Below are 23,595 nucleotides of genomic sequence, written 5' to 3'. Positions count from 1 at the left end.
AATCTCGAAGGTATAATCAAATATAAAAATTATAAATAAAAAAAAAAGCAAACCATGTGATCGAAACAGATTAGTTTCTTTCTCCCGCCAAGAAAAACGTTCTCAGAAATCACGTGCCCGCATCCGGTGACGTCACATCAACCTTTACTCTCGAGCACAAAACCTATATAATGGAGATTTCGAAGCGTTTGGTAGTCGTTTGGTCGAAAAGAGATAATGTCAGAAGAGAAAAGCACAGATTCCAATGATTATCAATCGAATTGGATCGAAATGGATAACAAAGATGATAATTTGAAGCCTCCTTCGAGGTTTAAAGTAGCTAAAGTGGACTTTGACGTCGAGAATCAAGATCAGTCGGTAGCAGACGATCGTAACGAGGAGGGAACATATCAACTTCAATTGACTCACAATTCGAATTATTCTAATTCGTACGACACTCATAATCTTAAAAGTTTAAGACAATATACAAGAGAAGCTTTACCGCGTTTAGATCATTATAGAAATATACTTTCTCTACACGCTCATATCAGCCGGCCCACTTTAGACGAATTACATTTGGGAAATGGCTCCATCGTCGGAGATCACAACTGGCAGAAGGTAAGTTCATCTCTTATAAATCCCCCATTTTATTTTTTTATTTTTTAAATTTATGCAAATATTTTTCTATTTTATGATGAATTAACTCGTACGAGATTTTTGTTTTGTTTTTTTAAAAATTTTTTTTATTAATTTAATAAGGAAAGTAAAATATATGCATCTAGAATAACGGGAAGAAGAAGAAGAAGGTGCCATTAAAGAATTTTTTTTTTTTTTTTTGGAGTAATTCGACGTCGTTCGAGCTATTGGTGCGTTAAAAAGAGTGTGGGGGCCCCAGACCCCTTTTCGGAAAGTAAACACTACGTGGGGCCCCCCTTATTCAAATTTTCCAGGGCCCCCGTGAAGTTATAACACGCTACTGATTCGACCGAGAGAGTGATGAATAGGGGATTTTTTTTATTCTTTTTGAATTCGTTGCCGTGAAGATTGATCGAATGTTCAGTCGTTCGACCCGCACAGATTCTAGCTTCTTCTTCTTCCCGTTATTCTAGTAATTTTCGATGAAAATATGAATATTATTTTTGATATTACGTTACTAAATTAGTAAATTTTCGTAGAAGAAACGGTAACAAAAAATATTAATAATTTTTCTGATATTTTTTCGAAATTTCGATGTTTTAATAATAAATTTTAAAAAAATGTGTTTGTTGAGGAGATAATTAAAAATTGATTTAAGTATTTAATGGTTATTAAATGATTTAATGTTATTCGGATTGATGTGGAAGGTTGGTTTTGAGTGAATCTATCGCATGCTTGTTGGAATGTAAAAATCGATTGTAACAATGTTTATGGAGTTAGGAATTAAAAGATTTAATCCTGATCATTTGAAAAGCCGCAATACGTTTAAATACCTACTGACATTGCATTTTATGCCCTAATTGGAATTTTGCCAACGTTTTAGGAAGGTTTTCCCTTGGATAATTTTAATGTCAAGTGCATAGATCTCACGCCGAGAACTAAAACTATCGGAAATTTGCATAGAAATAATTGTTTTATTAAGTTTTGGTATTGATTATGAAACGCATTTCTTAATTTTGCAATACATTGTATACCGCAAACACTTCCTTTTTTAAAATGGAATACGGTAGTTTTAATTATATATATATATAATTTCAATCGATAATGAAATTGTATTTCATAAATAATTTTTAACGTAATTTAGTCGTTAAATATTTTATTATTAAAGTTTTTTAAATCTGTCATTTTAACACTAAGAATTTCTTTTTGTATTTATAATTACAATTAAACAAATTTCTATATCAAAAGGAAATTAATTTTGAAGAATTACTTATTGCTGTCGACGGGAGTATTTTATTATATTCAGAATTCATTGTTGTATACCTAAATATCCTGGCAGCATTCCATGCCGAATGATTTTCAGAAGAAATCATAACAAATTTAGTTTCCCCTTTCTTCAATGCTATACTTAAAAGTATAATATGCTTTAAATATTCGGAGAAATTTCTATTCCTGTTGAGCCGGTTTTAACTTTTTTACTGAAGTCGATAGTGCGTTAACAGTTATTTATGCAATCAAATATCTATTATGGGAAATATTTCCGACATATGAAATAAAATGTTCGTATAACAAATGTTATGCATATTTTATATACAATTCTGTGTATTAAAAAAAGTCTTTTAAATATAAATCAAGTAGAAATAATTCGGTGTCCTAGTTTTTAATTATTAACGTTTTACTACACTATATAAAAAAATAAATTACAGCAAACTAGATGGCGACATTGGATACTATCCAATATCTGTAAAATCAGTATACTTTCGTAAGTTTAGAAAAATATTTGGTGCTATAGAAACTAGACGTCGATACCTTTTGAATTTTAGTTCGTTGTGGTTTTCTTTTCATATGATATTTGAGATATTATATGTGACATTATATTATTTTTCTAAACAAAACATGTCTGTGCTTGTGTGTATAAAGACATACTTGAAACGATCTGAAAGATTTCAATCGCTGCTATCAATTTCTACTAAGGACAAATGCTTAAGATTTTTTCCACGTAAACTATTATAAGTTTAATCATTAATATATAAATTATTATAATAGTTTACATTCTAATGATTAAACTTATCAAAAAATTTAATAGCATACAAGGCATATTTTATCGATTATTTGTTTTTATAATTTCTATTTCCTAGTTTTTGTATGATTTTTCTCTTTCAGAGTTTTCTATATACGAGACTTTTAATATATTTCAAATTATTACATTTTATTAAATGATAACAGTTTTTTAAAAATCTATTTATAATACAAATTAAAATCAAATAAGATAATGAATTATTCGTATATTTCTTAAAATGTTCCGATCGAACTTAATGGCACATTCAAACAATACACACGAACTATGCAGGAAAAACGTTATTCAATGTTTGTAGACTTGCTACACTTTGATATAATGTAATGGATAATATCTGTTAATCAATCGTTAATTTTAAGCTAGAATGTTGCTAATAAAACTCTTTAATAACATTCCTGTACAGGTAGAGAGGTTATTTTAGTTGTAACTTAACGTCGATTCTTTGATCGATATAGTCTAGTCTGAGATACATGATATCATTCTTGATTTCTTTGTAACTAATGCTATAAGTTTACAATGATTTATCTAAAATTGTTTGTGATTTTTAAAGAATTAATTTTTGATATCGAAATCGATTTTAAATGTATTGATCTGAAACTTTTTTAAAAATTTGAACCATTAATTAGCATAACTTCTTTTTTTTTGTTCATATAACAATATACTGTTAGTATAAATCATCGCTTGATTTTTATATAATAATAATTAATGATGATGCTATTATTAATAAATATCAGTGTTCTCAGAATAATTTTATTACTACGACGAACATAGTTCTGTTGTGAATTCTAATTAACGTATGTTTAGAAATTCTATATCAATTGTATATTATTTTAATTTAATATAAAAACAAGGTAATAGCTTATATAATAAAAAAACAAACTACTTGTTTTATAATATGTTGTTAAATTATTTTTATCTATTTTAATTTTAATTTTTCTTTCCAAAATTTAAAACAATTATTTTGGAGTATTTTTAATTGGTTTTATTTTTATTTTTAATGATTGTAATAATGCATTGTACACGTCAACAACTAAATTGTATGTAGTGAAAGTATTTAAAGAGTTTATTTATATCTTAATTTAATAGTAAAGTTAATTTTATTATTTAGTATTTTTATGTTTAAAATAACAGAATTTGTTTTAAAATCGTGTTTTAAAAGAATGTAGATAATAATTACTATATTTATTTTATAATGTAGTTTTTCTTCGAAAATCATTACTCTTTTTTTTAAATATAAAAATATACTAAATTTGAAATAAATATTCCGAATAAAAATAGCTTTTTATGAATTTTACGTTTACTAAATATAAATGATGATATATATTCTGTAAAAATAACTAATTGTAGGTGTTATCTTATCAATGGAAGCAGACTAACGAATATCTTAACGTTATTAACGTAATTTCTATTTATAGACATTATTTTCGATTTTAAAACTTGAATTTTGTTTTAAATTCCTCCTGTCGTTCGTTTATTGAATTAATATCACAACAAAATAAATAAATTTAAATTAAAAATCGATAATAATTTATAAGTTTTTATGATAAAATTTTCACAATATTTAATATGTCCAAGATCGATTTTTTCCAAAAAATAAAATCAATAAAAATCTATTTTTTTTAACTTTATCCTTTAAATCCGTGATAAACACAAAGTAAAATATATATTTTTTAATTATTATTTTTTTATCTAAAATTTAATACAGAATTTCAATTTTGAAATAGAATTTGTATTAGATTTAATTATTTTAGTATTTCAAATGCTTTGTTACAAAATAGCAATTTTATTTTCTGATTATCTAAAGCATCGAAAAATTTTACATTAAAGTTTCAAGTATTTATTTAATATTTGCAGGAGCATACATGCTTCTGCAAATTATATAAATTAATTTAGTATTATAGTAAAATATTAAATTGCTTCTGCAAATTTAATATTTACAGAAACATATATGTTCCTTCAAATATTCTTACTTAATATAAAATGTGTTAGACAGGTAGTTCAGGTATTTTTCGTAAATTTTCTATATATTTGTTTCTGAATCTAGTAAAAGAAACTTTTAATTCTTGAGAATAAATGAACATGAGTCGAAGATTATATTTTTCATTCATTGTTACTTTATTATAACCTTGAAAAATTATAATATACTCGAAGATCCTGCTAACTTGAATTTAAGTTTTCTTGTCCGAATGATTATTTGAAATAGTAGACTGTAACCCTATATCACTGAAACTAATTTAAATTCACCATCGACTTGTTTGAATTGTAAGATATTCAATAACCATTTTCAGTCTTAAGTTCAAGAGTTAATAATCAACAATTTGTTATCTAATATAGTTTGAAACTTATTTAAATTAAGACAATCATAATGTGCAGAAAATTTTAACAATAATTTAAGAAAAAATTGATTTATATATAAAATAGACGTGAATTAGTATTTGATGAAAAATTTAGAAAGTTGTTTTAACGAAACGTTTTAGTTAAAATTTAAATAGATGTAGACCTTTTTTGTTATTTCCGCAACTTCATGTCATTAGTTCAATTAGTTATATATTTAAAGTTGTTTGCAATGTTTAAGAAATCTAACAGATCTTCATGGATTAATGTTTGAGATCATGAATACTTTATTTTTACACTTAAATTTTTATTATTTTCACAAATTATTCGTGTGTAAGTCTTTTTAAATAGAATTAATCAGCATTTATAAACAATAAATCGAAATTTTGATTTGATTTAAAAAAATAATTCTTTTAATAAATGGATAACAAAATCTTTAGCTGTGGAACAATATTGTATTAGTGTCAAGAGAAGATTGATTTAATATATCTTGCAGATGAAGTAGCTGGCTAAAAAATAACTATAATTAAAGCGTTTTATTTAATTTCATTCCAACAGTTAAATAAAATAACATGATCTTTGGTGATTGTAAAAAATAACAGTTTTGAGTTTTTTGTGAATTTTTGGATTTTACTTTATCAAAATTTTTGGTAAAATAGAATTTATGACAATATTAAGAACATACTGAATATTAAACATTAACTTGGCAATTTATCCATCACTCAGAACAAATTATAAATGATGCATCTATCAAAGATATCGTAGAAAATCTTATTGCAATTAAATTAAATACAATAATTTTAATTTTAAAAATACATATTACCATCAATACTCAGTATAACATTGTATTCCTCAGAAATCCTAAAAAGTCGAAAGAAACCTGGATCTGTCTTGAAGCATTCAAGATTTACAGATAGACAGACATAAAAAAATAAATAAAACTGAATATAAAAGATAACAAATAATCAAGAACTCAAAATTATCCGAAGGAGGAGAAATTTCATAAGCACTTTTTAGAGATTCTCTTTGAGACATCTTGTTCTTTATCTATATTCTTTGAGGCAACGCAAAGAATATAGGAGATAAAGTGCAAACAAGCAACACTAAAATTTTATGGTTTGTCCCAGATTTGTTGGATCGTATTCATCATCATCCGGTCGCTACCTCTGAGTTTGGTTGAACTTCTAATGATTATGAAAAAGATTCTTTTAGTGTCCGCGGGATAGAGTTAAAAGTTTAAAAAATTTAATGTTTTCCTGCACATAATAATAATCTCGATACAGTTTATTTTTGATATATCTTCTCCATAAATTAACGCACTTTACTTATTACGATTATTCTCACAAGGACCGACGACAAATATTCGTTACTAACATGCTTTCATTGTATTACAGTATTTTTAATAGTTGATGATTGTGATGTAAATATAATTTATTCTACAGTATATAAGCATTAGTCACATCACATTAGTCTTCTCCGAAAATAAGCAATTCCGTTCAGATATTTTTGATTTATTTTGAAACTAACTTAATGAAGTGTGAATGCCATCACACAACGTTAGATAAAATCAGAACGAACGTGCAGAGAAATTTCAGTTTATAATAGAATTGTCCGAATAAAATGATAATTTTTATCAGTTTTTTTATTTATTAAACAACTGTTATACCATGTCAATTAATGCACAAATGCCACGTAGAATATACAGTACTTTTGCGTCTTGATACTTTAAGATAAAAGCTTTCGAAATAGATATTTTAATTAGCAAATTACTTTAAAAAATATATCATCAAAATTACGAAAGAACGTTTGGAATCATAAAAAGTTTATTAGGTATTTAAATTTGATCAAATTGGTTTAAATTTGAATAGTATGTAGTACTATAATAAATTTTGTTATAATGATAAAAACAGTCTAAATTATAAGCTGGCGATAATAAAAATGGCACACACACTCAATTCTAATAGTTTTAAGAGAACGTCGTCAATGTTTTAAAGGCGTTCACTTTTTAAAATTTTTTTCAAAAAGACGAAGCAAAAATTATATATATATTTTTAATACAAATTTCATTGCGAATTTATTTAAATGTATTATGGCAAAAATAGCACATTTTAAGAATTTCTGTTAAATTATTTTTGTAAAATAAAAAGTTGTAAATCATAATTTTTATTTAAGATCAAAACATTACTATTGATTAAATTAAAAACTTATTAGAAGCTAATAAATTATTCGAATATCTTATAGAATATTTCATCAAAAAATCGTTTGATACTAAACAGCAGTTCTTTTTTTTTCCAACGAAAAAATCTTGAAATTTCTCAACTACAATTTTTTTTTTTTTTGTATTAAATTTAGCTTTAATTTATACGTAAGCAAATTTATTTAAAATATTAAGACCGAAGAAGAGTTTTCAAATTAGTCAAACGTGAGAACCATACAAATTATTGTAATTAATCATAGTGGTGATAAAAAAAAAATCATAATCTGCACGCATTTTTGAAGGCCGTATTTTAAGTTTTTCATTTATGCATTTTAAAATTTCATTATTTGAAATGAAAAAAAAATTTTTGAAATTATCGACGTTACTTACGAAATTTATAATTAACATAGCTTCATAGTGAGATTACTCTCTCTAATCAAACATATCTGCACAAAATTTATGTTAATGCGGGATTGCAGCATTATTTGTCTGTTTTAATAAAGATAAATTTGTTATAGTGATGGTTCTGCAAAGTTCCAAACGATTTCATAATCTTTCTAATTATGTTATTGTTTGAGCTATCCAATTTTCTTAATGAAAATAATTATATTATTGAATGTAATTGAAAATTATTATTATTAGTAGTAATAGTATTATTACTATATACAGTACCTAATCTAAAAATTTTTAAATTGTAAATCATGATTTCAGTAATTAAATCATCAACATTTAACAAACTAGTTCGACGTTTTTAAAATATTTTTGTTTATTAAGACATTTTTTAATTATAATAAGGAAGCAAAAATGATGAAATTTTGTAAGAAAAAGATGAAAATATTATCTAATTTTATGAATTTTTATCTTTATTCGAATAATAAAATATCAGTAAATATCATCACTAAAATTTTTTCAATTTTTGCTGTAATTACAAGTGATGAATCTGATTTTTGTTTTGGTAAGATGCATATTAGATTTATCTTGTATAGAAGAATTGAAATTGTACGAAATCAAATTTTTGAAGACTCGATGTCACAACTTCGCAAGAAATCTAAGAACGGTTTTGATCTAACACTAATTATTGATCACAATACCTTAATAATAACTAATATAAATATTATTTGTGACTTTAAACGTGAAAGTAACGCAGAAAATTTAAAGACCAATTCATTTATAATTTAATTTATAACGCATATAAAGCAATACGTGGATTGCATTTTAATGTTTTTAATTAAAATTTTCAAAGTAATTATTTTGTTTAAATATTTTCTAGTTTCTCGGAATGTTTTATAAGAAAATTTATTGTATAACGTAATGTTAATGATCGCTTCTCTGCAATTTAGATATTATCTGTATTCTTAATTAGAATTATATCTTTACGAAACTAAGTAATGTTTTGAATATGGTCATTGCATGTTACTTATTTCAAAATATTTTGAAGGAACAATCAGATTTATTGCTTGTAATTGCAGCATAAATTGAAATTTTACTTACAAATACATCTAAATAAGATTTTAATAAAATTTACTTTTTCGTTACTTCTAATCTAATTACAATGTTAAGTTGTTAGTAGTCTATCTACTATTATTTTCATAAATTAATTGTTATAAGTACAAAATCTAATGTTAAAGTTGTTGATTTGATTTAATTTATTAGCATTCTCAACCATTTCGTTGAAAATCACTTCGGATTAGTTGGTTTTATGATCGATTCGTAGTATTTTTTGTTGAATAGTGGGTTCGTTTAATATTGAAATATTAAGTTTTTGTCTTGTACGAAAATCTCAATATCTCTAATTTTGAATTCAAGTAACTGTAGAAAATAATGTGGACTCGAAGGATATAATGCTGCTACATCTAATCTGTAGAAATAAACGTGTAGCTCCTTACATATGAAATATTTGTTCAAAGTTAATATTTTAGAAACTTTCCTCCATCATTATATTACATCAGGTTGTAAAGGTGAAATTTTGACACTGATTTTTTTAGAAACGACTGGAAAAAATACTCTATATAGGTATATATGTAGAGTAACCAAAGGGAGTTTCATTATATATTTCGTTTGAAATAGATGCATTGGCAATGCCCGACAATATGAAAAATTTCGAAAACACATATTTGCATGCTGTTATTCTATCACTTCAAAAGTAGTCACAACACAACGAAGGCTCACGATCTCGTCTACAAAGCGTTTGTAAAGTGTTCATGTATGAACAAAGATCAACCAGCTGTTGCAAATGTCAAAGGGCCGGCCGATAGTGCGGAAGGCAATTTGCGTTCGTTTGGCGTCATCTTTGAGCTTCTTCCAATCAGCTAAAAAAAATATACTGTAAACAACTGGATTGTTTGAACACCAAGATCAATGAACTTCGTCCAAAAATTCAAAGTTCGATACCGCATGACAAAATGCGCCCAGCAATAGATCAAAGATGAGCTTAGAGAAGCTGACCAGTCTAGTCTGGAACGTTACCTTACAGTTCGGACTTGACGCCAACTGACTACTATCTATTTTTCTCCCTGCAGAACCATATTGCTAATATACAGTTCAATGACAATACCCGACCCTCGAGACTTTCTTCAATGAAAAACCGCAGGCATTCCATGCTCACGGAATTGAAAATTTGCAGAAAAGGTGGCGAGATGTGATTTGATATTAATGGTAGTTTACCTATCAAGCTGAACTGTAATTGTTGTTGAGTTCATTGTCAATGAAGTGTCTAAATTTTACTTTACAAATTTGATACGTTAGTTTATAAAATACTTAAAGATTATCTCTAATTAGTCCATTGTAGGTAAATTTAAAATATTTCGGTTATCAAGCATAACTGCTAAAACAAAATAGATACAAAAAATATTCTCATACATAGAAAACTTATATTAGTAAGTAGTATGTACCAAGTTTATGAAAAGAAATTGTATAAATATATGGGAGTGTTATATATTTTCATTCTTTATTATAAATTTATATAAATACCGTATATCTATTATAATTTATAACATTTTTAGACATACAACATATAACTTCATTTAGACACTAAATTTAAATTTTTAATTCTGTCAATAGTTAGTTGTAGTCTGGACTACGTGAAATGTATTCATGCTTCCATGCGAACTACAAAAATGAATTTAAAAATTTCTTTATATACCACATTTAAGGTGGTAAATCTAATATAACCTAACTTTTTCTGGCCAAGTTCTACTGGCTAACAATTCAGTGAACTTGGCATTGAATTGTTATAAAATCTTAATAATACAAAAAGTTTCTTATGGACTCCTTTTATATTGATATCGGATTCCAAACTGAAATTTTCTTATTTTCGGAACAGATCATCGAATCCAAAAAGAAAAAGCTTATTGCACATCTCAGATCTACCTGTATGAATACTTAATTTGTTCAAATTCGTTAAAAAATCTAGGAGGAGTTTAAGGAACAAAAATCTCCTTGGGTTATATATAGGCTATATATTTACGTATATATCGATAATTATGACTATAAATTAAATAAATCATTACCTGGAAATAGTTCTATACAAATCCATTTTGTTTTTAGTTTAAATCATCCAGTTTTTTAGTAATTGCGTAATAGTGTTTACTTCCTGTAAGTGATTAAAAAAACAAAGAAAAATAACAAAATGAATGTCGTCTCACCAAAAGTTCAAGAAGAGATGTCAATTCGCGCGATAGCTGTAGGCCTGTAAGAGCATGATTCAAGAATATTGATACTTATAGCTTTTTTAAAATTGATTCATATTAAACTGAGTTGATCAGACAACTCATTAAATTATATTTTTAGTTTGTGTTATGAAAATTCTTCTGCAATAACTTTCAATGAAAAATTTTACTCTAGTTTAGTTTTTTGTTCCACAATTGAGAAAAGGCGCCAGTCACAACTGCATCTGTATGCTTTCTCTTATCGCATGTTGCAAGTTATACCGATATGTCAATTCTTTGTGCGTTATCTCATTTCTTTGAGGATCGATAATAAATAAATAAATAATTATCTTTCTCTGATTTATTCTATATTAATTTGATAAACGTATACAAAAATTCCAACAATAATTTTGTTTTTTAGTTTTTAGTCAGTTTTTTTGTAGTGGTTTGTTTGTTTATTTCAGCTTGACAAATACAGGCTTGGAATAAACAAATCCACCTTAAAATTACAAGTAGATATTCCAGTTGTGTAATTCTTTTTATGAAATATGTATTTCCTAGATTTCTGAAATAATGTAATAATAATAATGTATTTTCGATTATCATACTACAAGATATCCCGGGAAGTAATGCCGACGGAAGAGGGGCTTGGGCCCGAAACGCGTTTCGGCAAATAAGAAATTCCCGAATAATGATAGAATGGTGATAGAATTGCCAAGTGTCTGTATATGCACCTAGTAGTGATAACAAATTAATATAATCTTTTATATTAACTAAAACATTTCCTATTTGGAAAAAATAATTAGGAAAAGTGGTAAAAATATAACGCGAAAAATTTGATTCGACATTTTTCTCCTGCATCTACAGACAGAAACACAATAATCATTATCTTTACAGATAACCAAAACCATTGAAACTTCGTTATTGGAATTTCGGAATATTCTTTTGAATTACGAAGGAAAGTACTAACGAATAGAATTTGTTGAAGGCATGTCGTTAAAGCAGAATGCCTCCTAAGCATCGATTTGAATGAATTTTGTCTGAACATAACTAATAATCTTCGAAGACGTTTTCGGAGGTCACATATATACTAATAATTACGGAAAAAAATTTGACTCGAAACAATGCGTTCCATTTTTTGTGCCAAATATAATGTAACGAAATACAGTGGTACCTCAGGATACGAAATTAATCCGTTCCGAAACTGAGATCGTATCATGAAAATGTCGTAAGGTGGATCATCTTTTCCCATACGATTACATGTAAAACCAAATAATTCGTTCCAACGCGAAAAACATACTCAAATTAAAGCCAAGTAATACATTAAAAAAATAACTGTAGTAAGAAAAACAAATGAAAAATGCGAACTAATGTAACGTCGTATGGTGAGTTTTTGTTCGTATCGTGGAGCAAAAATATGCTCGAATTTCATGTCGTATCCTGAAAATTTCTTATGCTGGGGCGTTCATAACCTGAGGTACCACTGTATTATGTACTGTACAGTTAGGGGTTCACGGTGATATTTTAGTGGTTTATAGGGTAATTCTACTTCAGAACAATTGTTTTACTGAGAATAAATTTCTACAGTATATTGTCATATGGCCCACCAGTGGCCAAGCGGTTCTGTCCCTGAACACTGGGAGTTCGCTCGTCGGTTCGCGCCTCGCTCGGACGGGCTATCTATCCACTTGGTTTTCCAGGTTTTCTCCACGTCTGTAACGCCTGAATACGGGCCAGTTACCCTTAAAAGACTTCCCGGAAGGCATTTCTTTCCCCCGCGTAACATCGCGTATCCAGAGAAGGCAACGGGGAACAACTCTGGTACTAACTTTCCCAGGACATCACTTGGCGCGCATACCAATCCGTACTAACCTGCGCCGTGTGTTCTCCGACATCAGGGTGACCTGATATGGCACATGAAGAGAGAGTCCATATACTCGTATATACTGTGTATGCCTGTTTGTTTTCAACAAAGTCTGAGACAATTCGGATAATTGTAGCTTTACTGTATGTGAAAGCTTAAATGAATTAGTATAAAAGAAATTCTTATTTAATTTATTATTCTAAATATTTTTATTCGTCGTCATTCGATCCACACATTCTTTTTGTATGTTCCCTTTATAGAATATCTTTTCTGATCTGCTACCTGCAGCAATATCTAGTGTTACCTTAATATTTCTCTCGTTAATTTTCTCCAATAATACATCAGCTTGTCGGATTTCTTACATTTTGCTACGTAACTTCATTAATATTTTAAATTATGGTATGGTGAAAATTTAAAGAATTGTACATGAGAATTAAAAAAAATGATTCATATTTATGAATATCTGTAATTAGATATTGCTGAAAGTTTAAAATCATTATTTAATCGCAATGACATGTCGATTTGTATTAGAAGTTTGTCATTTCTATTATATATATGTCTTTAATTTATTTTAATGCATGATCATTCTACACTTTTCTCTCTTTTAATTAATTTAATTAATAAATATGTAGTCCGTAAAATATCTTGCTGCTATGCGTAATTGTTTTCTAGATACTTCAAATAATTTATTTCTAAATTTTGCTTTGATGGTGAAGATTCATCTTTCTTATAATCATATTTTATTGAACTCTTATGATCAATTACTTATTGATTGGGAGAATAATTTATAAATACGCTTTTTCGTGAGATTCATTAATAAAATTTTGAGTATTAAGTTTAACAAATTTTCTTCAACGTTATTAATACCTGACTACGGTATAAAACTTATATTCCAGTTTCTTAATGCCATTTTTCCGAACTTTTAAAATTCACTCCGCTAGGAAACAAGCAATTTGCCAATAGTAATTTCCTTCTCTTGAATTACAGGTAGGCCTCCTACAACGCGGTTGTAAAAATGCGGAAATTTTCTTACAACACTGTTTTACGGTATTTAGAAACGAATTATCTTCACATAGAAAAATCGCAACGGATCACGTGATACGAGTCGCAGTTTGGCATATTGAGCTAAAAGTCTTTGAAAACAGATGTTTGTGGACGTTGGCATGTTATTCCATTGAAAGTTTCAGGGAAAGACCGGTTTCTAGACAGATGTGCATCAGTTACCGTAAACACTCAAATATATCACTAAATTATCGATCATTTATACTCTTTCAATAAGTGGGGACCGCAAAAATGGTCCAAAATACAGTATAAACTTCTATTGTGTGTATATTTTTAACAACATAGTGAAAGGAAGTTATTTTTTGCGATTTTTACTGTCCACAAAATTGATTGAAAAAATTTTAGCCATAACAATGCCGAATGAAAAGAAAGGACCGTCGTTAAAAAGGAAATTTATAACTCTTCAAACAAAGATAGAAATTTTGGATCGAATTAAATATCGAGCGGATAGCTGATATCGGTAGGCATTTTAATTTAAATGAGTCGACGATTCGGTCGGGAGAAAAGATCAGAAATGTGGTCGCATCCGGATCATCTATTCTCGCGAAAAATGTTGCTCGTCCGAGGGCACCTATAATGGAAAAAATGGAACAAGCGCTAATATTATGGGTAGAAGATATGAACAAGAAACGGTTGCCTTTAAATAAAACTGCACTTAAACACAAAGCCTTAAAAATATTTGATTATTTAAAACAAATGGGACAGTCAGCTGTGAACCAGTGTTAAATTCGTGGCTAGCAGTGGCTGGTTTGAAAAATTCAAAAAACGCCATTCAAATACCAAGTTTTTCTCTTTTTAGAACCGAATCCCAGTTTTTGTATTAAGTTGGTGTCTCCTATAACGCGATTTCCAACAACGCGGTATTTTCAATGAACGTATCTACCGCGTTGTAGGAGGCCTACCTGTAATCTGAATCTTCTCTACGATTAGTCATTCGCGTACACTCGAATACATTTGTGTAGAAATCATATTTAAAAGAAAAGATTTCGAGTTTATACTGTATAATTAAACTGATTATCCGAAACTCCAAATTATCCGAACCGTTAAGAAGAAAAAACTACTGTATCGTTGTTCAGTACTGTACATACCAGCTTATAATACATAGACCAAGCTCTTCACGTAACTGGAAATTAGTATGTCGATCGTAGCGCCGCGAAACTAGGTCATATATTTTTATAACCACTTAAAAATAAAAAAAGTTTGGTTTATTCGTCAAAAAGGATCGGAATTCTCGCCGATTCCTCTTGAGTAAAGGTACAATCTGCGACAGAGCCTGCACCGATATTTCGGACTCTTCGAAATCAATCACAGTAAGTTGTTACTGTGATTGATTTTCGAAGAGTCCGAAATATAATATGATATTAATATAGAGTAAAGTTTCAGTTGCATTATTTTGTAATATGTTGGTTCCTCAGTGCTTCTTTCCTCTGTGGAATGATTAGAGCAGCTGTTCTCAACATTACTGGGGGTCCACAGAAAAAAAATACCGAATTAGGGGTTCACGGTGATATTTTAGTAGTCTATAGGGTAATTCTACTTCAGAAAAATTGTTTTACTGAGAATTAAATTTCTACAGTATATTATCAATTTATTTATTACTCATTTCTTCCATAACGGTTAAAATATAAATTGTGTGTGTCGTTTACGTATTCAATATTTTAAATATCTCATTGACAAAGGTCAAAGAGAGATTATAAAACTGGGTTCTGTTAGGAGAATCTTATACCATCAGCGTCATGTCATTTGACAGTGGCATTTCTGAACGTTTTGCGTCAGTTTGTTCCAGATCTTGAAGATTTGGGGGAAGGCTTATAAACTTTATAGCCTCCCTCCAGTATAAAGGTAATCAGTTTATTTTAATGCTAACCTTCATTTCTGTGAAAACTCCCTCTTGACAAGGTAAGAGGTATTAAGTGCTAGTTCATAAATACAGTAGTTACTTTTTCTGAAATTCAGAGCTTCAGTATTAAAATATTTTTCCAATTTGAAACAATGTAACGAAAGAAATATAAGTTTTTTTTTTTTTTCTTTTTCTGTGCAATGTATGGGGATCCACAAAAATAATTAAAAGGAAAAGGGGTCTATGGGTAAAAAAAAAGGTTGAGAACCCCTGGATTAGAGGCTGGTTCAACTACTATTGTTTTTTTTCTAACTTTTGAAAGCGTTATCTGCATTTCGTCTTTTACAGCTACTGTAGCGTTTTATTTTATCTTTATATTATCTTCATTACTTCCTCACAAATCTCAAGATACATACTCTGGACTGTTGAGATAATTGGATGGTTGACCTATGAAATTAAAACAATACACTACGCGACATACTGTTCCGCGTTTATGTTCAGGATGTAAATTTGCATTCATTATCTCAAAACATCATAGATAATATTTCTAGAAATACTTAAACTCGTAATAACATTGATTAGCAACAACAGGAAGTTTAGAAATCGGAAGTGTTAGTAAGTTCCTTAGATGCGTTTATCTATTGAAGTTTTTCGCAGAATACAGTCTCTAGATTGAAATAAAGCGCCGTCCATAGCGACAGAGAAAAATTAATTCCGAAATCATTCACTAGTTCGTTATTTGTTCAAATTGTCGCCGAATTCCTGTTGTTGTTAGATAAAATCCAACTAAAGACAACGATACGTTAACAGAAAATACTCCAACAGCATTACCGGCAAAATTTTTGTCAAAGAGAGTGACACTGCAATCATTGGCATATTATAGCGAAACTTATGGATGGAAGTAGCAAAAATTTTATGAAATTTAGTACAGTAGAACCTCGAAAACTCGTCCGTCGATAACTTAGCACTCCGGATAACTGGTCCACACCTTGGCAGGGCGAAAAAATCCTTAGTTAATTAATTTTCATTATAGACAGCTTTATAAAAGTATAAAAGCTCTCATAAAGTATTTTTCTGAGGTCTGTCTTATCAGGTAAATTACTGTACACAGTGTATTCATTAATTTTCATTTTCATGTAGTGGCTCTATGCCTTCATAAAGGACGTACTTTTCCTTTGTTTAAGGGTATTTGGGCAGTTTATTCTCTGTTATATTCTGTACAAGTAAATACTGTACAAGTACAGTACAGTATTTTCTGAGGAAACACTCGTACTTATTTTTTTAACCCCATTCCCGATAACTCGGCATTTTCACAAACTCGGCCACCCTTCGGTCCACATTAGGTCGAGTTTTCGAGGTTCTACTGTAATTGGAATTAGTGATTGGTTCTTTAAGGAATTTAGTCATTATTACTCATTTTAAAAAGAAAAAAAATTTTCTTCTTTGCAACAGATTACTAGCTGAAAAATCTTTGTTGGTATATGACAAAAACGAGTCATTATGATGACTTATTCATTTCATAACAATTTCTTAAAATTCATAAATAATCCATGATAAAGTACAGCATTGCGTCACGTATTTAGTGTCGTATCGTATGAAATGAGACTTAAAAAAAAAAAAGAATTTATTCGATTTTTTACAACCAAAAATATCTGTCAATAGTTTCTTCGTTGGAGACATAATACAAATAAACCATTTGGGTTGTACAGTACATCGCTTCTCACTCTTTAAACATCAAATTCTTAGAAGAAGAAAAATGAAAATCGATCAGTTTCAATCGGAATATTTATTTTAAATGGACATTTAAACGATCAAGTTGAATCGACCTTGCGATTTTTACTTTCTCGCTGTTATATATATATAACAGAGGGAAAGTATAGCGATCGGTCAAAAAATAACCCCCAAAATTTTTACATTTTTTGACTCAGGAAACCTTGAAACGTCGAGAAATTAAAAAAAAATAGGTTTTTCCCGGGAAAGTTAGCAACTCGTTTTTGGATTTTTTTTTTAAATGTTAGACATTTTTCTTTAAATATTAATAAAATATTCTATATTAATCGATGTCTAAAATATACATTATAAATATTTGTAATGGGAAAATTCAAGAAATATATCCAAAGAAACTAGTTCACATACCTGTTAACAAAATGCCGTTCCAGCGGGAGGGGGAAAGCTATGTCCAGTGGCGCCCGCAGACAATTAAAAAATGAGAGCACAAGCTATAAAGAGAGAGCATCGTACGTACATTATATAAAATGTACAGTATATTTACAGGTATCCCTTGATTAACGCAGTTAATTAATCCCTCGAAGCTACCGCGGATATCAAAATCGCGTCAATCAAATACAGTGTTACCTCGGTACTCCACCTAACTATCACGACCCACTAAAACAAATTTTAAGTTAATAACATATGTTTAATTTTGTCATCAGTAAAAAAGTTTTCTGTGATAAAAATGAAACCTTAGAGCTCCCTTGGGAATTACGAAAAGGACAACAAAAGGGGCACATGCCCCAAGTACCTGACATCCGCATTAAGTCATAGCCAGGAGTGCCCCTGGCTATGACTTAATGCGGATGCTTCTAAATATGTTTTGTTTATTTGAAGTGATATGTTATAAAACTCAACCGAACTCAGATTTCAAGCAATGGTACAGCTAATATGCAAATGCATTTGTCGAATAAGAATGAAGATGTGGCCGTCGTCCATTTGTATATAGTTTTATATTTTAAATATATTGTCTAATTTCTGTCCTCCCTTTGTTCTAACTCTTTCTTGGAACTTTCGCTAGACTGTTGTTACCTTTTGAGTAGGATTAGCTGTCCTAAGAATTGGGAGAAAACAAAGGAAGGTGAGAAGGCCTGGGGCAAAACGACTGAGAGATCAGGCACTTTTTGGGTAGACACTGAAGAAATCAGACGTGTCGAGAAAAGTCTGGAATTTTCCATTGGTAGATGATAAGAAAGTGAGGTGTTTGAGTCAAGAACACAGAGATATGTTTTGTTAAGGAGCTTCTGGATGCCTTTCTAAGGGATCGTAAAAGTCATATGAAAGTCAAGAGTCTCAGAGCATAGAAAGAGAGACCAATATATTCAAGACACCCAAGTGGAAAGAAGTGTATCGAGCGAACGAGAGAAATAAGCAATAAATCAGTATCCTACCCAAGGGCATACATCAACCAGGAAAAATCCCGGGGATTTTATCTCTTTCCTATTTATGATTTTCTCACTTTCCTATAATCCCTTCATTTCCTTAGTTATAAGTTAAATTTAAGTTAAGTGTAAGTTATGCAAATATTGTATAGTAATTGTTACACACCCCGAGTCACTATTGTCATTGCCAAGAACAAGGAATTTCCCTGTTCAGTGCACCTCCTTGTAGTTAATTTTGTAAGTAGTTGGGATCTGTTAAATAAAACCTGAACCTGTTCTAAGAGAAAAAAAAGGATATTTTGAAGTACAGTGGATTTTACGTAATCTTTTTTTTGTAACAGTTTGCTCATGGATCATACTATCTCTTGTCATGAACGTCACAAAGAATTGTTTTTCTTGTTATACTCTACATGATTCAAAGAATAGTTTGATGACAAAATAAATGGGGGAAAAAATTGAAATTTCTTAACTTCCACTATTTTATTCAAAGCAGTACACTTTGCTGAATGTAGTGCCCAATTACTTAAATAATTATGTCACTCCATTGAGCTCATTGACATGTGGTTTCTGTTTTTTCATACATACTGTACATGTATAAATAAAAAGTGGAAAAATAAATGTATGGAATGTTCAATAATCAGTGATGATAATAAACGTTGAAAACCATACATGAAGTAATAAATGTTGAGAAAGAAAAAAACATTCAGTATTTTATTAAAAAACAAAACAAAACTGAGGGCATGGCTGTCTACTTTTTATTTGTCCTTTGCTTGCCATTTCCAGTAGTTTGTTGTTGGCAAGAAGTGTTTTGTACATAACTGGGCACTCTTCTGTGAAGTTATTATGTATTTAGAGTTCTGCTTTGACAGTGTCTACTTTCAAACAATTTCTGTCATTTCTCCATATCTGCAGTTCGAATATTGGTTTTATGTTTTTCAGTAGTAGCTTGTCTTTCAATCGCACTTTTGCCTTTACTTCCTATTTCCACATCACAGTGGCATACTGTACAAAAGGTATAAGTCATTTTTTTCTGCTTTTGGAAACGAACCCACGTTCTTTTCTAAGATTCTAGAATCTCTAGAATTCACACTTCCTCTACCACAAGATAACTTTTGTATTAAGAAGCTACACGCAAGAACTTAAATCTAAAGTTCTTTTTCATGCATCAAAATGACGTTAATTTGACATCACATCCATGCCACAAAGCTTTGTGAACGAGTTGAAAAAGACTTATGGCACCATTTTTGATGCATGGAATGGATGCTATATGCAAGAACTCAAAAGCAGCTTTAATAAGTAGGCACTACGGTAATGCAAATTCATTCATTTCATCATCATGGTAAGGCTTATTTTTGATGTAGAAAAGTTTTATTCTCTTTGGTTTGTACTAGCCCTATGGCAACGTTATTGCCTGTAATTTTATACTAATATAACTTTTTATTGTATTGGTTTGTGTATAACAGTGTTTCTCAACCTCTAACGAATCGCCGCCCCCTTCAACATAGCATCACTCCCTTCAGTAAAACCGTTACGTAGTATCGCCCCCTTCACTTCAAAATTCTGATGCCGAGGGCCACGCTAACGCCAAATTCGTACTGCATTGAATGGACTAGTGACTAGTCTAATGTTATTTGTTTAATGATTGTACGATATAACAAATAAAATATCTAATTATTCTTAATATAATGTTTTACTATATCGCCCAGAAAATTGTTTTTTCGCCCCCCAAAATATAAATTGTTACTAATCGCCCCCTCAACATAGAAAAACGCCCACATGGGGGCGATATCACCCCCGTTGAGAAACACTGGTGTATAACATTTGTGCAGTCATGTTGTTTAATGCTTTGTGATGTGTCTTAGTACTTTCACCAGTCCTCTGAGTTGATCACTGATTAACAATGGCAAGGTCTACAAACACAAGATGAAGATACCAATGTTCCTTAAGCAGCTGCCGTTTTGGTTTGTTAGTTCCATGGCCATGGAACTAACAAACCAAAATGGCAGCTTGCTTAGTACATGCAATAAACTGCATATTATTTATTTAACGTTAAAGCCATGGGATTTCTTATATAATTTCAAATAGTGTATCCTTTCATTCAGAGGTTATTCTGATATTTACTTCAAGGCTTTAACCTAAATAGATTTCAAAATAAGAAGCTGTGTTAATGGTTCATTAATACAGTAGAAGTATAAATTTATTTAGTTTTGAAATGCAAATTTAGAGAAGAAATTTGGAGATACTTGTTTAAGAAAATATATATTTTTAGTTTTTTTTGTATTCACATATATTTTTACATTACATAAACTGTAAACAGATACATCAGAGTAAACATTTTTATTAAGTGAAATTAGATCAAGATAAAAGAACATTTATCACAAACTTTAGAAGATTTACTGTATATATAGTGTTTTCATACGATAATAAGAAAGTTCCTAAATGAGGGTAGTTATGCATATAAACTAAATTTTAATTATTTTTATAGAGAATTACATAAGTATTTTTATAAAAATTTATTAAACAGTAGACAATACTAACAAATAGAAATAACTTCATTTAATCTGTTTATTTTATAATAAAATGATTGTTAAGCAACATAATTATTCATTTGTAATATAGTAAAAATTACATATTTTATTATTCTCAATTAATATTTCATAAATTTTGAAGGATGTTTTCAGTTCACAAACAACATATTGTTTCATATTTATGCATCCATCTAGCTGCAGTCTTCAAATTTCCAATATATAGTATTGTAATTTTGGTACTATAAATATGTACAGAACCAGAATTTTAAAAATGTTATTTATTGACAAATTCTTATTCTGTTTAATAAGTTACTTTGTTATACAACCTGTCAGAAAACGGAAACTTTATCACAAACACAGTCTATAGATTGGTACTGAGAATCATGCTTTGATGTTGTAATTTAAACATAGTTAATTAAAAACGCTTTAATGATGCATAACTGTGTTTCATGTATATCTGTGTATGTATTTCAATTGTTATTTTAAAATGTAAAAATAACAATTGAAATACATAATAAAAAGTTCAGTTAATTGAGACTGGGGGGAAAAAACAAAAACAGATATAGCCAAATTCATTCTAAAAACACTATGTTATGCCCAAAGTTTGGCCAATTCTCAAATTGGCTGGCTATTTTGCACTTTGGCTGAGAGCTGTGGCTGAGGTCCAATGTATTTGAAATGACTAGTGTATATGCTACTTTGGCCGGCCATTTAACAAAGTGGTAGGAAATCCCTGGACAAAATTCAACGTGCTGTTGCAAGACTGTCTGATAGGCAACATGTGTGAAAAAATAGAGGATGCTATAAATGCAGGGACTGCCTCTGAAAATGAAGCTGCTGCCATGTTGGTGAAACCATCAGAAAGTCCAGACCAGTTGCCTGACAATAACAATGGGAAAAGATACTGTATAGTGTATGAAAGAGAATGTAGTTCGGCCTATTCTTATGGATCCTGCAACAAAGTTGTTTGTGCAATTTGTGGAATAAGAAATGAAGCAGACAAAGGGTATGGAGTGATAATTACTTGTAGGCTATGTCATAATAAACAAGAAATCAGGAAGATGATGTCAACAGCTCATGCTAGTTTGAAAGCTCAAGGTGCGAAGATGCTTAAAAATTCAGATGCAAAATTCCCACCAGCAAAAGTTGGAGATGATGTACACATCAGTATACTAGATGTTGACACAGGTTGTGGTGATCAAAGAAGTGTTCTTGCAATTGTCACAAACATGAAGGACTCTTTTTACAAGCTAGAAACAAAACATGGTGTTCTCAAACAACTGTATTCCAGAAGTGAGTTTTTCCATTCTGCATGAGAAACTGCTCACACTGGAATCTGTGGGCACAGAAGAAAAGTCACTATGAACTGTTGCGTCTTGTATGTAAATTTTGACAATTGGGAGGCTTAGCAGTGATATCTGATACAATTTGCAAGAGAGATGCTCTTCAAGTTTGGTTTAACTAGCTGAAGCTGCCTTAACAGTAGGCTGAAAACATCCTTAATAAATTCATATTTTTTGTTTCTTTAACAACCAGTTTGAATTTCATTTTTATTTACCATTAAATAAGATGCCAAGTTTTGTTTGGTTCTCAAAATGTTCAAAATTGTGGTACAAAAGCATATCAGGATGGACTCTTTCTGGTATATCTAATGCCATTTGTTGATACAACAGTTCTTGAGACTGTACTTGTTCATAAGAGTATACTCTTACTCAATTGCAGTTTCCCCCTCTTTCAAACTGTTGTCAATTTGAAACCTGTTAACCACTTTCAAAACAATGTTATCCTGATCAAGTGCTGTGATCAAGTGCTGAAACTCTATATAATATTATATTATACTTTTGTTGACTTTGGACATTCTTGTGAACTATATTAATTCTGTATAAACAGAAAGTCCATCTTTATTTATTGAAATTTCCACTTAAAATGGAATGACTTTTGTTCAAAATTAATATAGACAAGACATATAGATGGCTATAGTCACAGCGACTGTAGTCTACATTTAAATATGGATTATCTAATTTTCCTATATAATGTAATCTGGCTTAACCTGAATATGTTGGACTCTGTGTTGTCCCTTACTATTTGGTGAACCATTTGCACTCCTTATTGAAATGCATATATTTTTGAGTTCTAAAATTTCAATATTCTTTTCAGCTATGCATTCTATTAGTTTTCTTCTTTTCATTCAATATCAGTGTACATCATTTCCCTATATTTTATTTGAATTATAGTAAAACACAATAAAGTTTTCAGATCTATGAACATCAAATTTCATA

At 29.6% G+C, this 23,595-nt stretch overlaps 1 protein-coding gene across 1 annotated transcript in view; it reads left to right on the top strand.

The window, feature by feature from the left end:
• The first annotated feature begins 90 nt into the window (after nucleotides 1–90).
• Nucleotides 91–23,595, top strand: part of LOC111619910 (solute carrier family 12 member 2-like) — an 81,279-nt gene continuing 57,774 nt past the window's right edge. The window contains exon 1 of the mRNA XM_023361734.1: nucleotides 91–597. Coding sequence (XP_023217502.1) covers nucleotides 217–597 — 381 coding nt within the window. The 5' untranslated portion in view covers nucleotides 91–216. The remainder of the gene's footprint in view (nucleotides 598–23,595) is intronic.

This window comes from Centruroides sculpturatus, unplaced genomic scaffold, assembly GCF_000671375.1.
Source record: "Centruroides sculpturatus isolate CEXI.00-Female unplaced genomic scaffold, Cexi_2.0 scaffold160, whole genome shotgun sequence".
Classification (NCBI taxonomy): Eukaryota; Metazoa; Arthropoda; class Arachnida; order Scorpiones; family Buthidae; genus Centruroides; species Centruroides sculpturatus.
The sequence above is the reverse complement of the archived record's forward strand: the minus strand, read 5'-3'. Positions and strand labels throughout refer to the sequence as shown.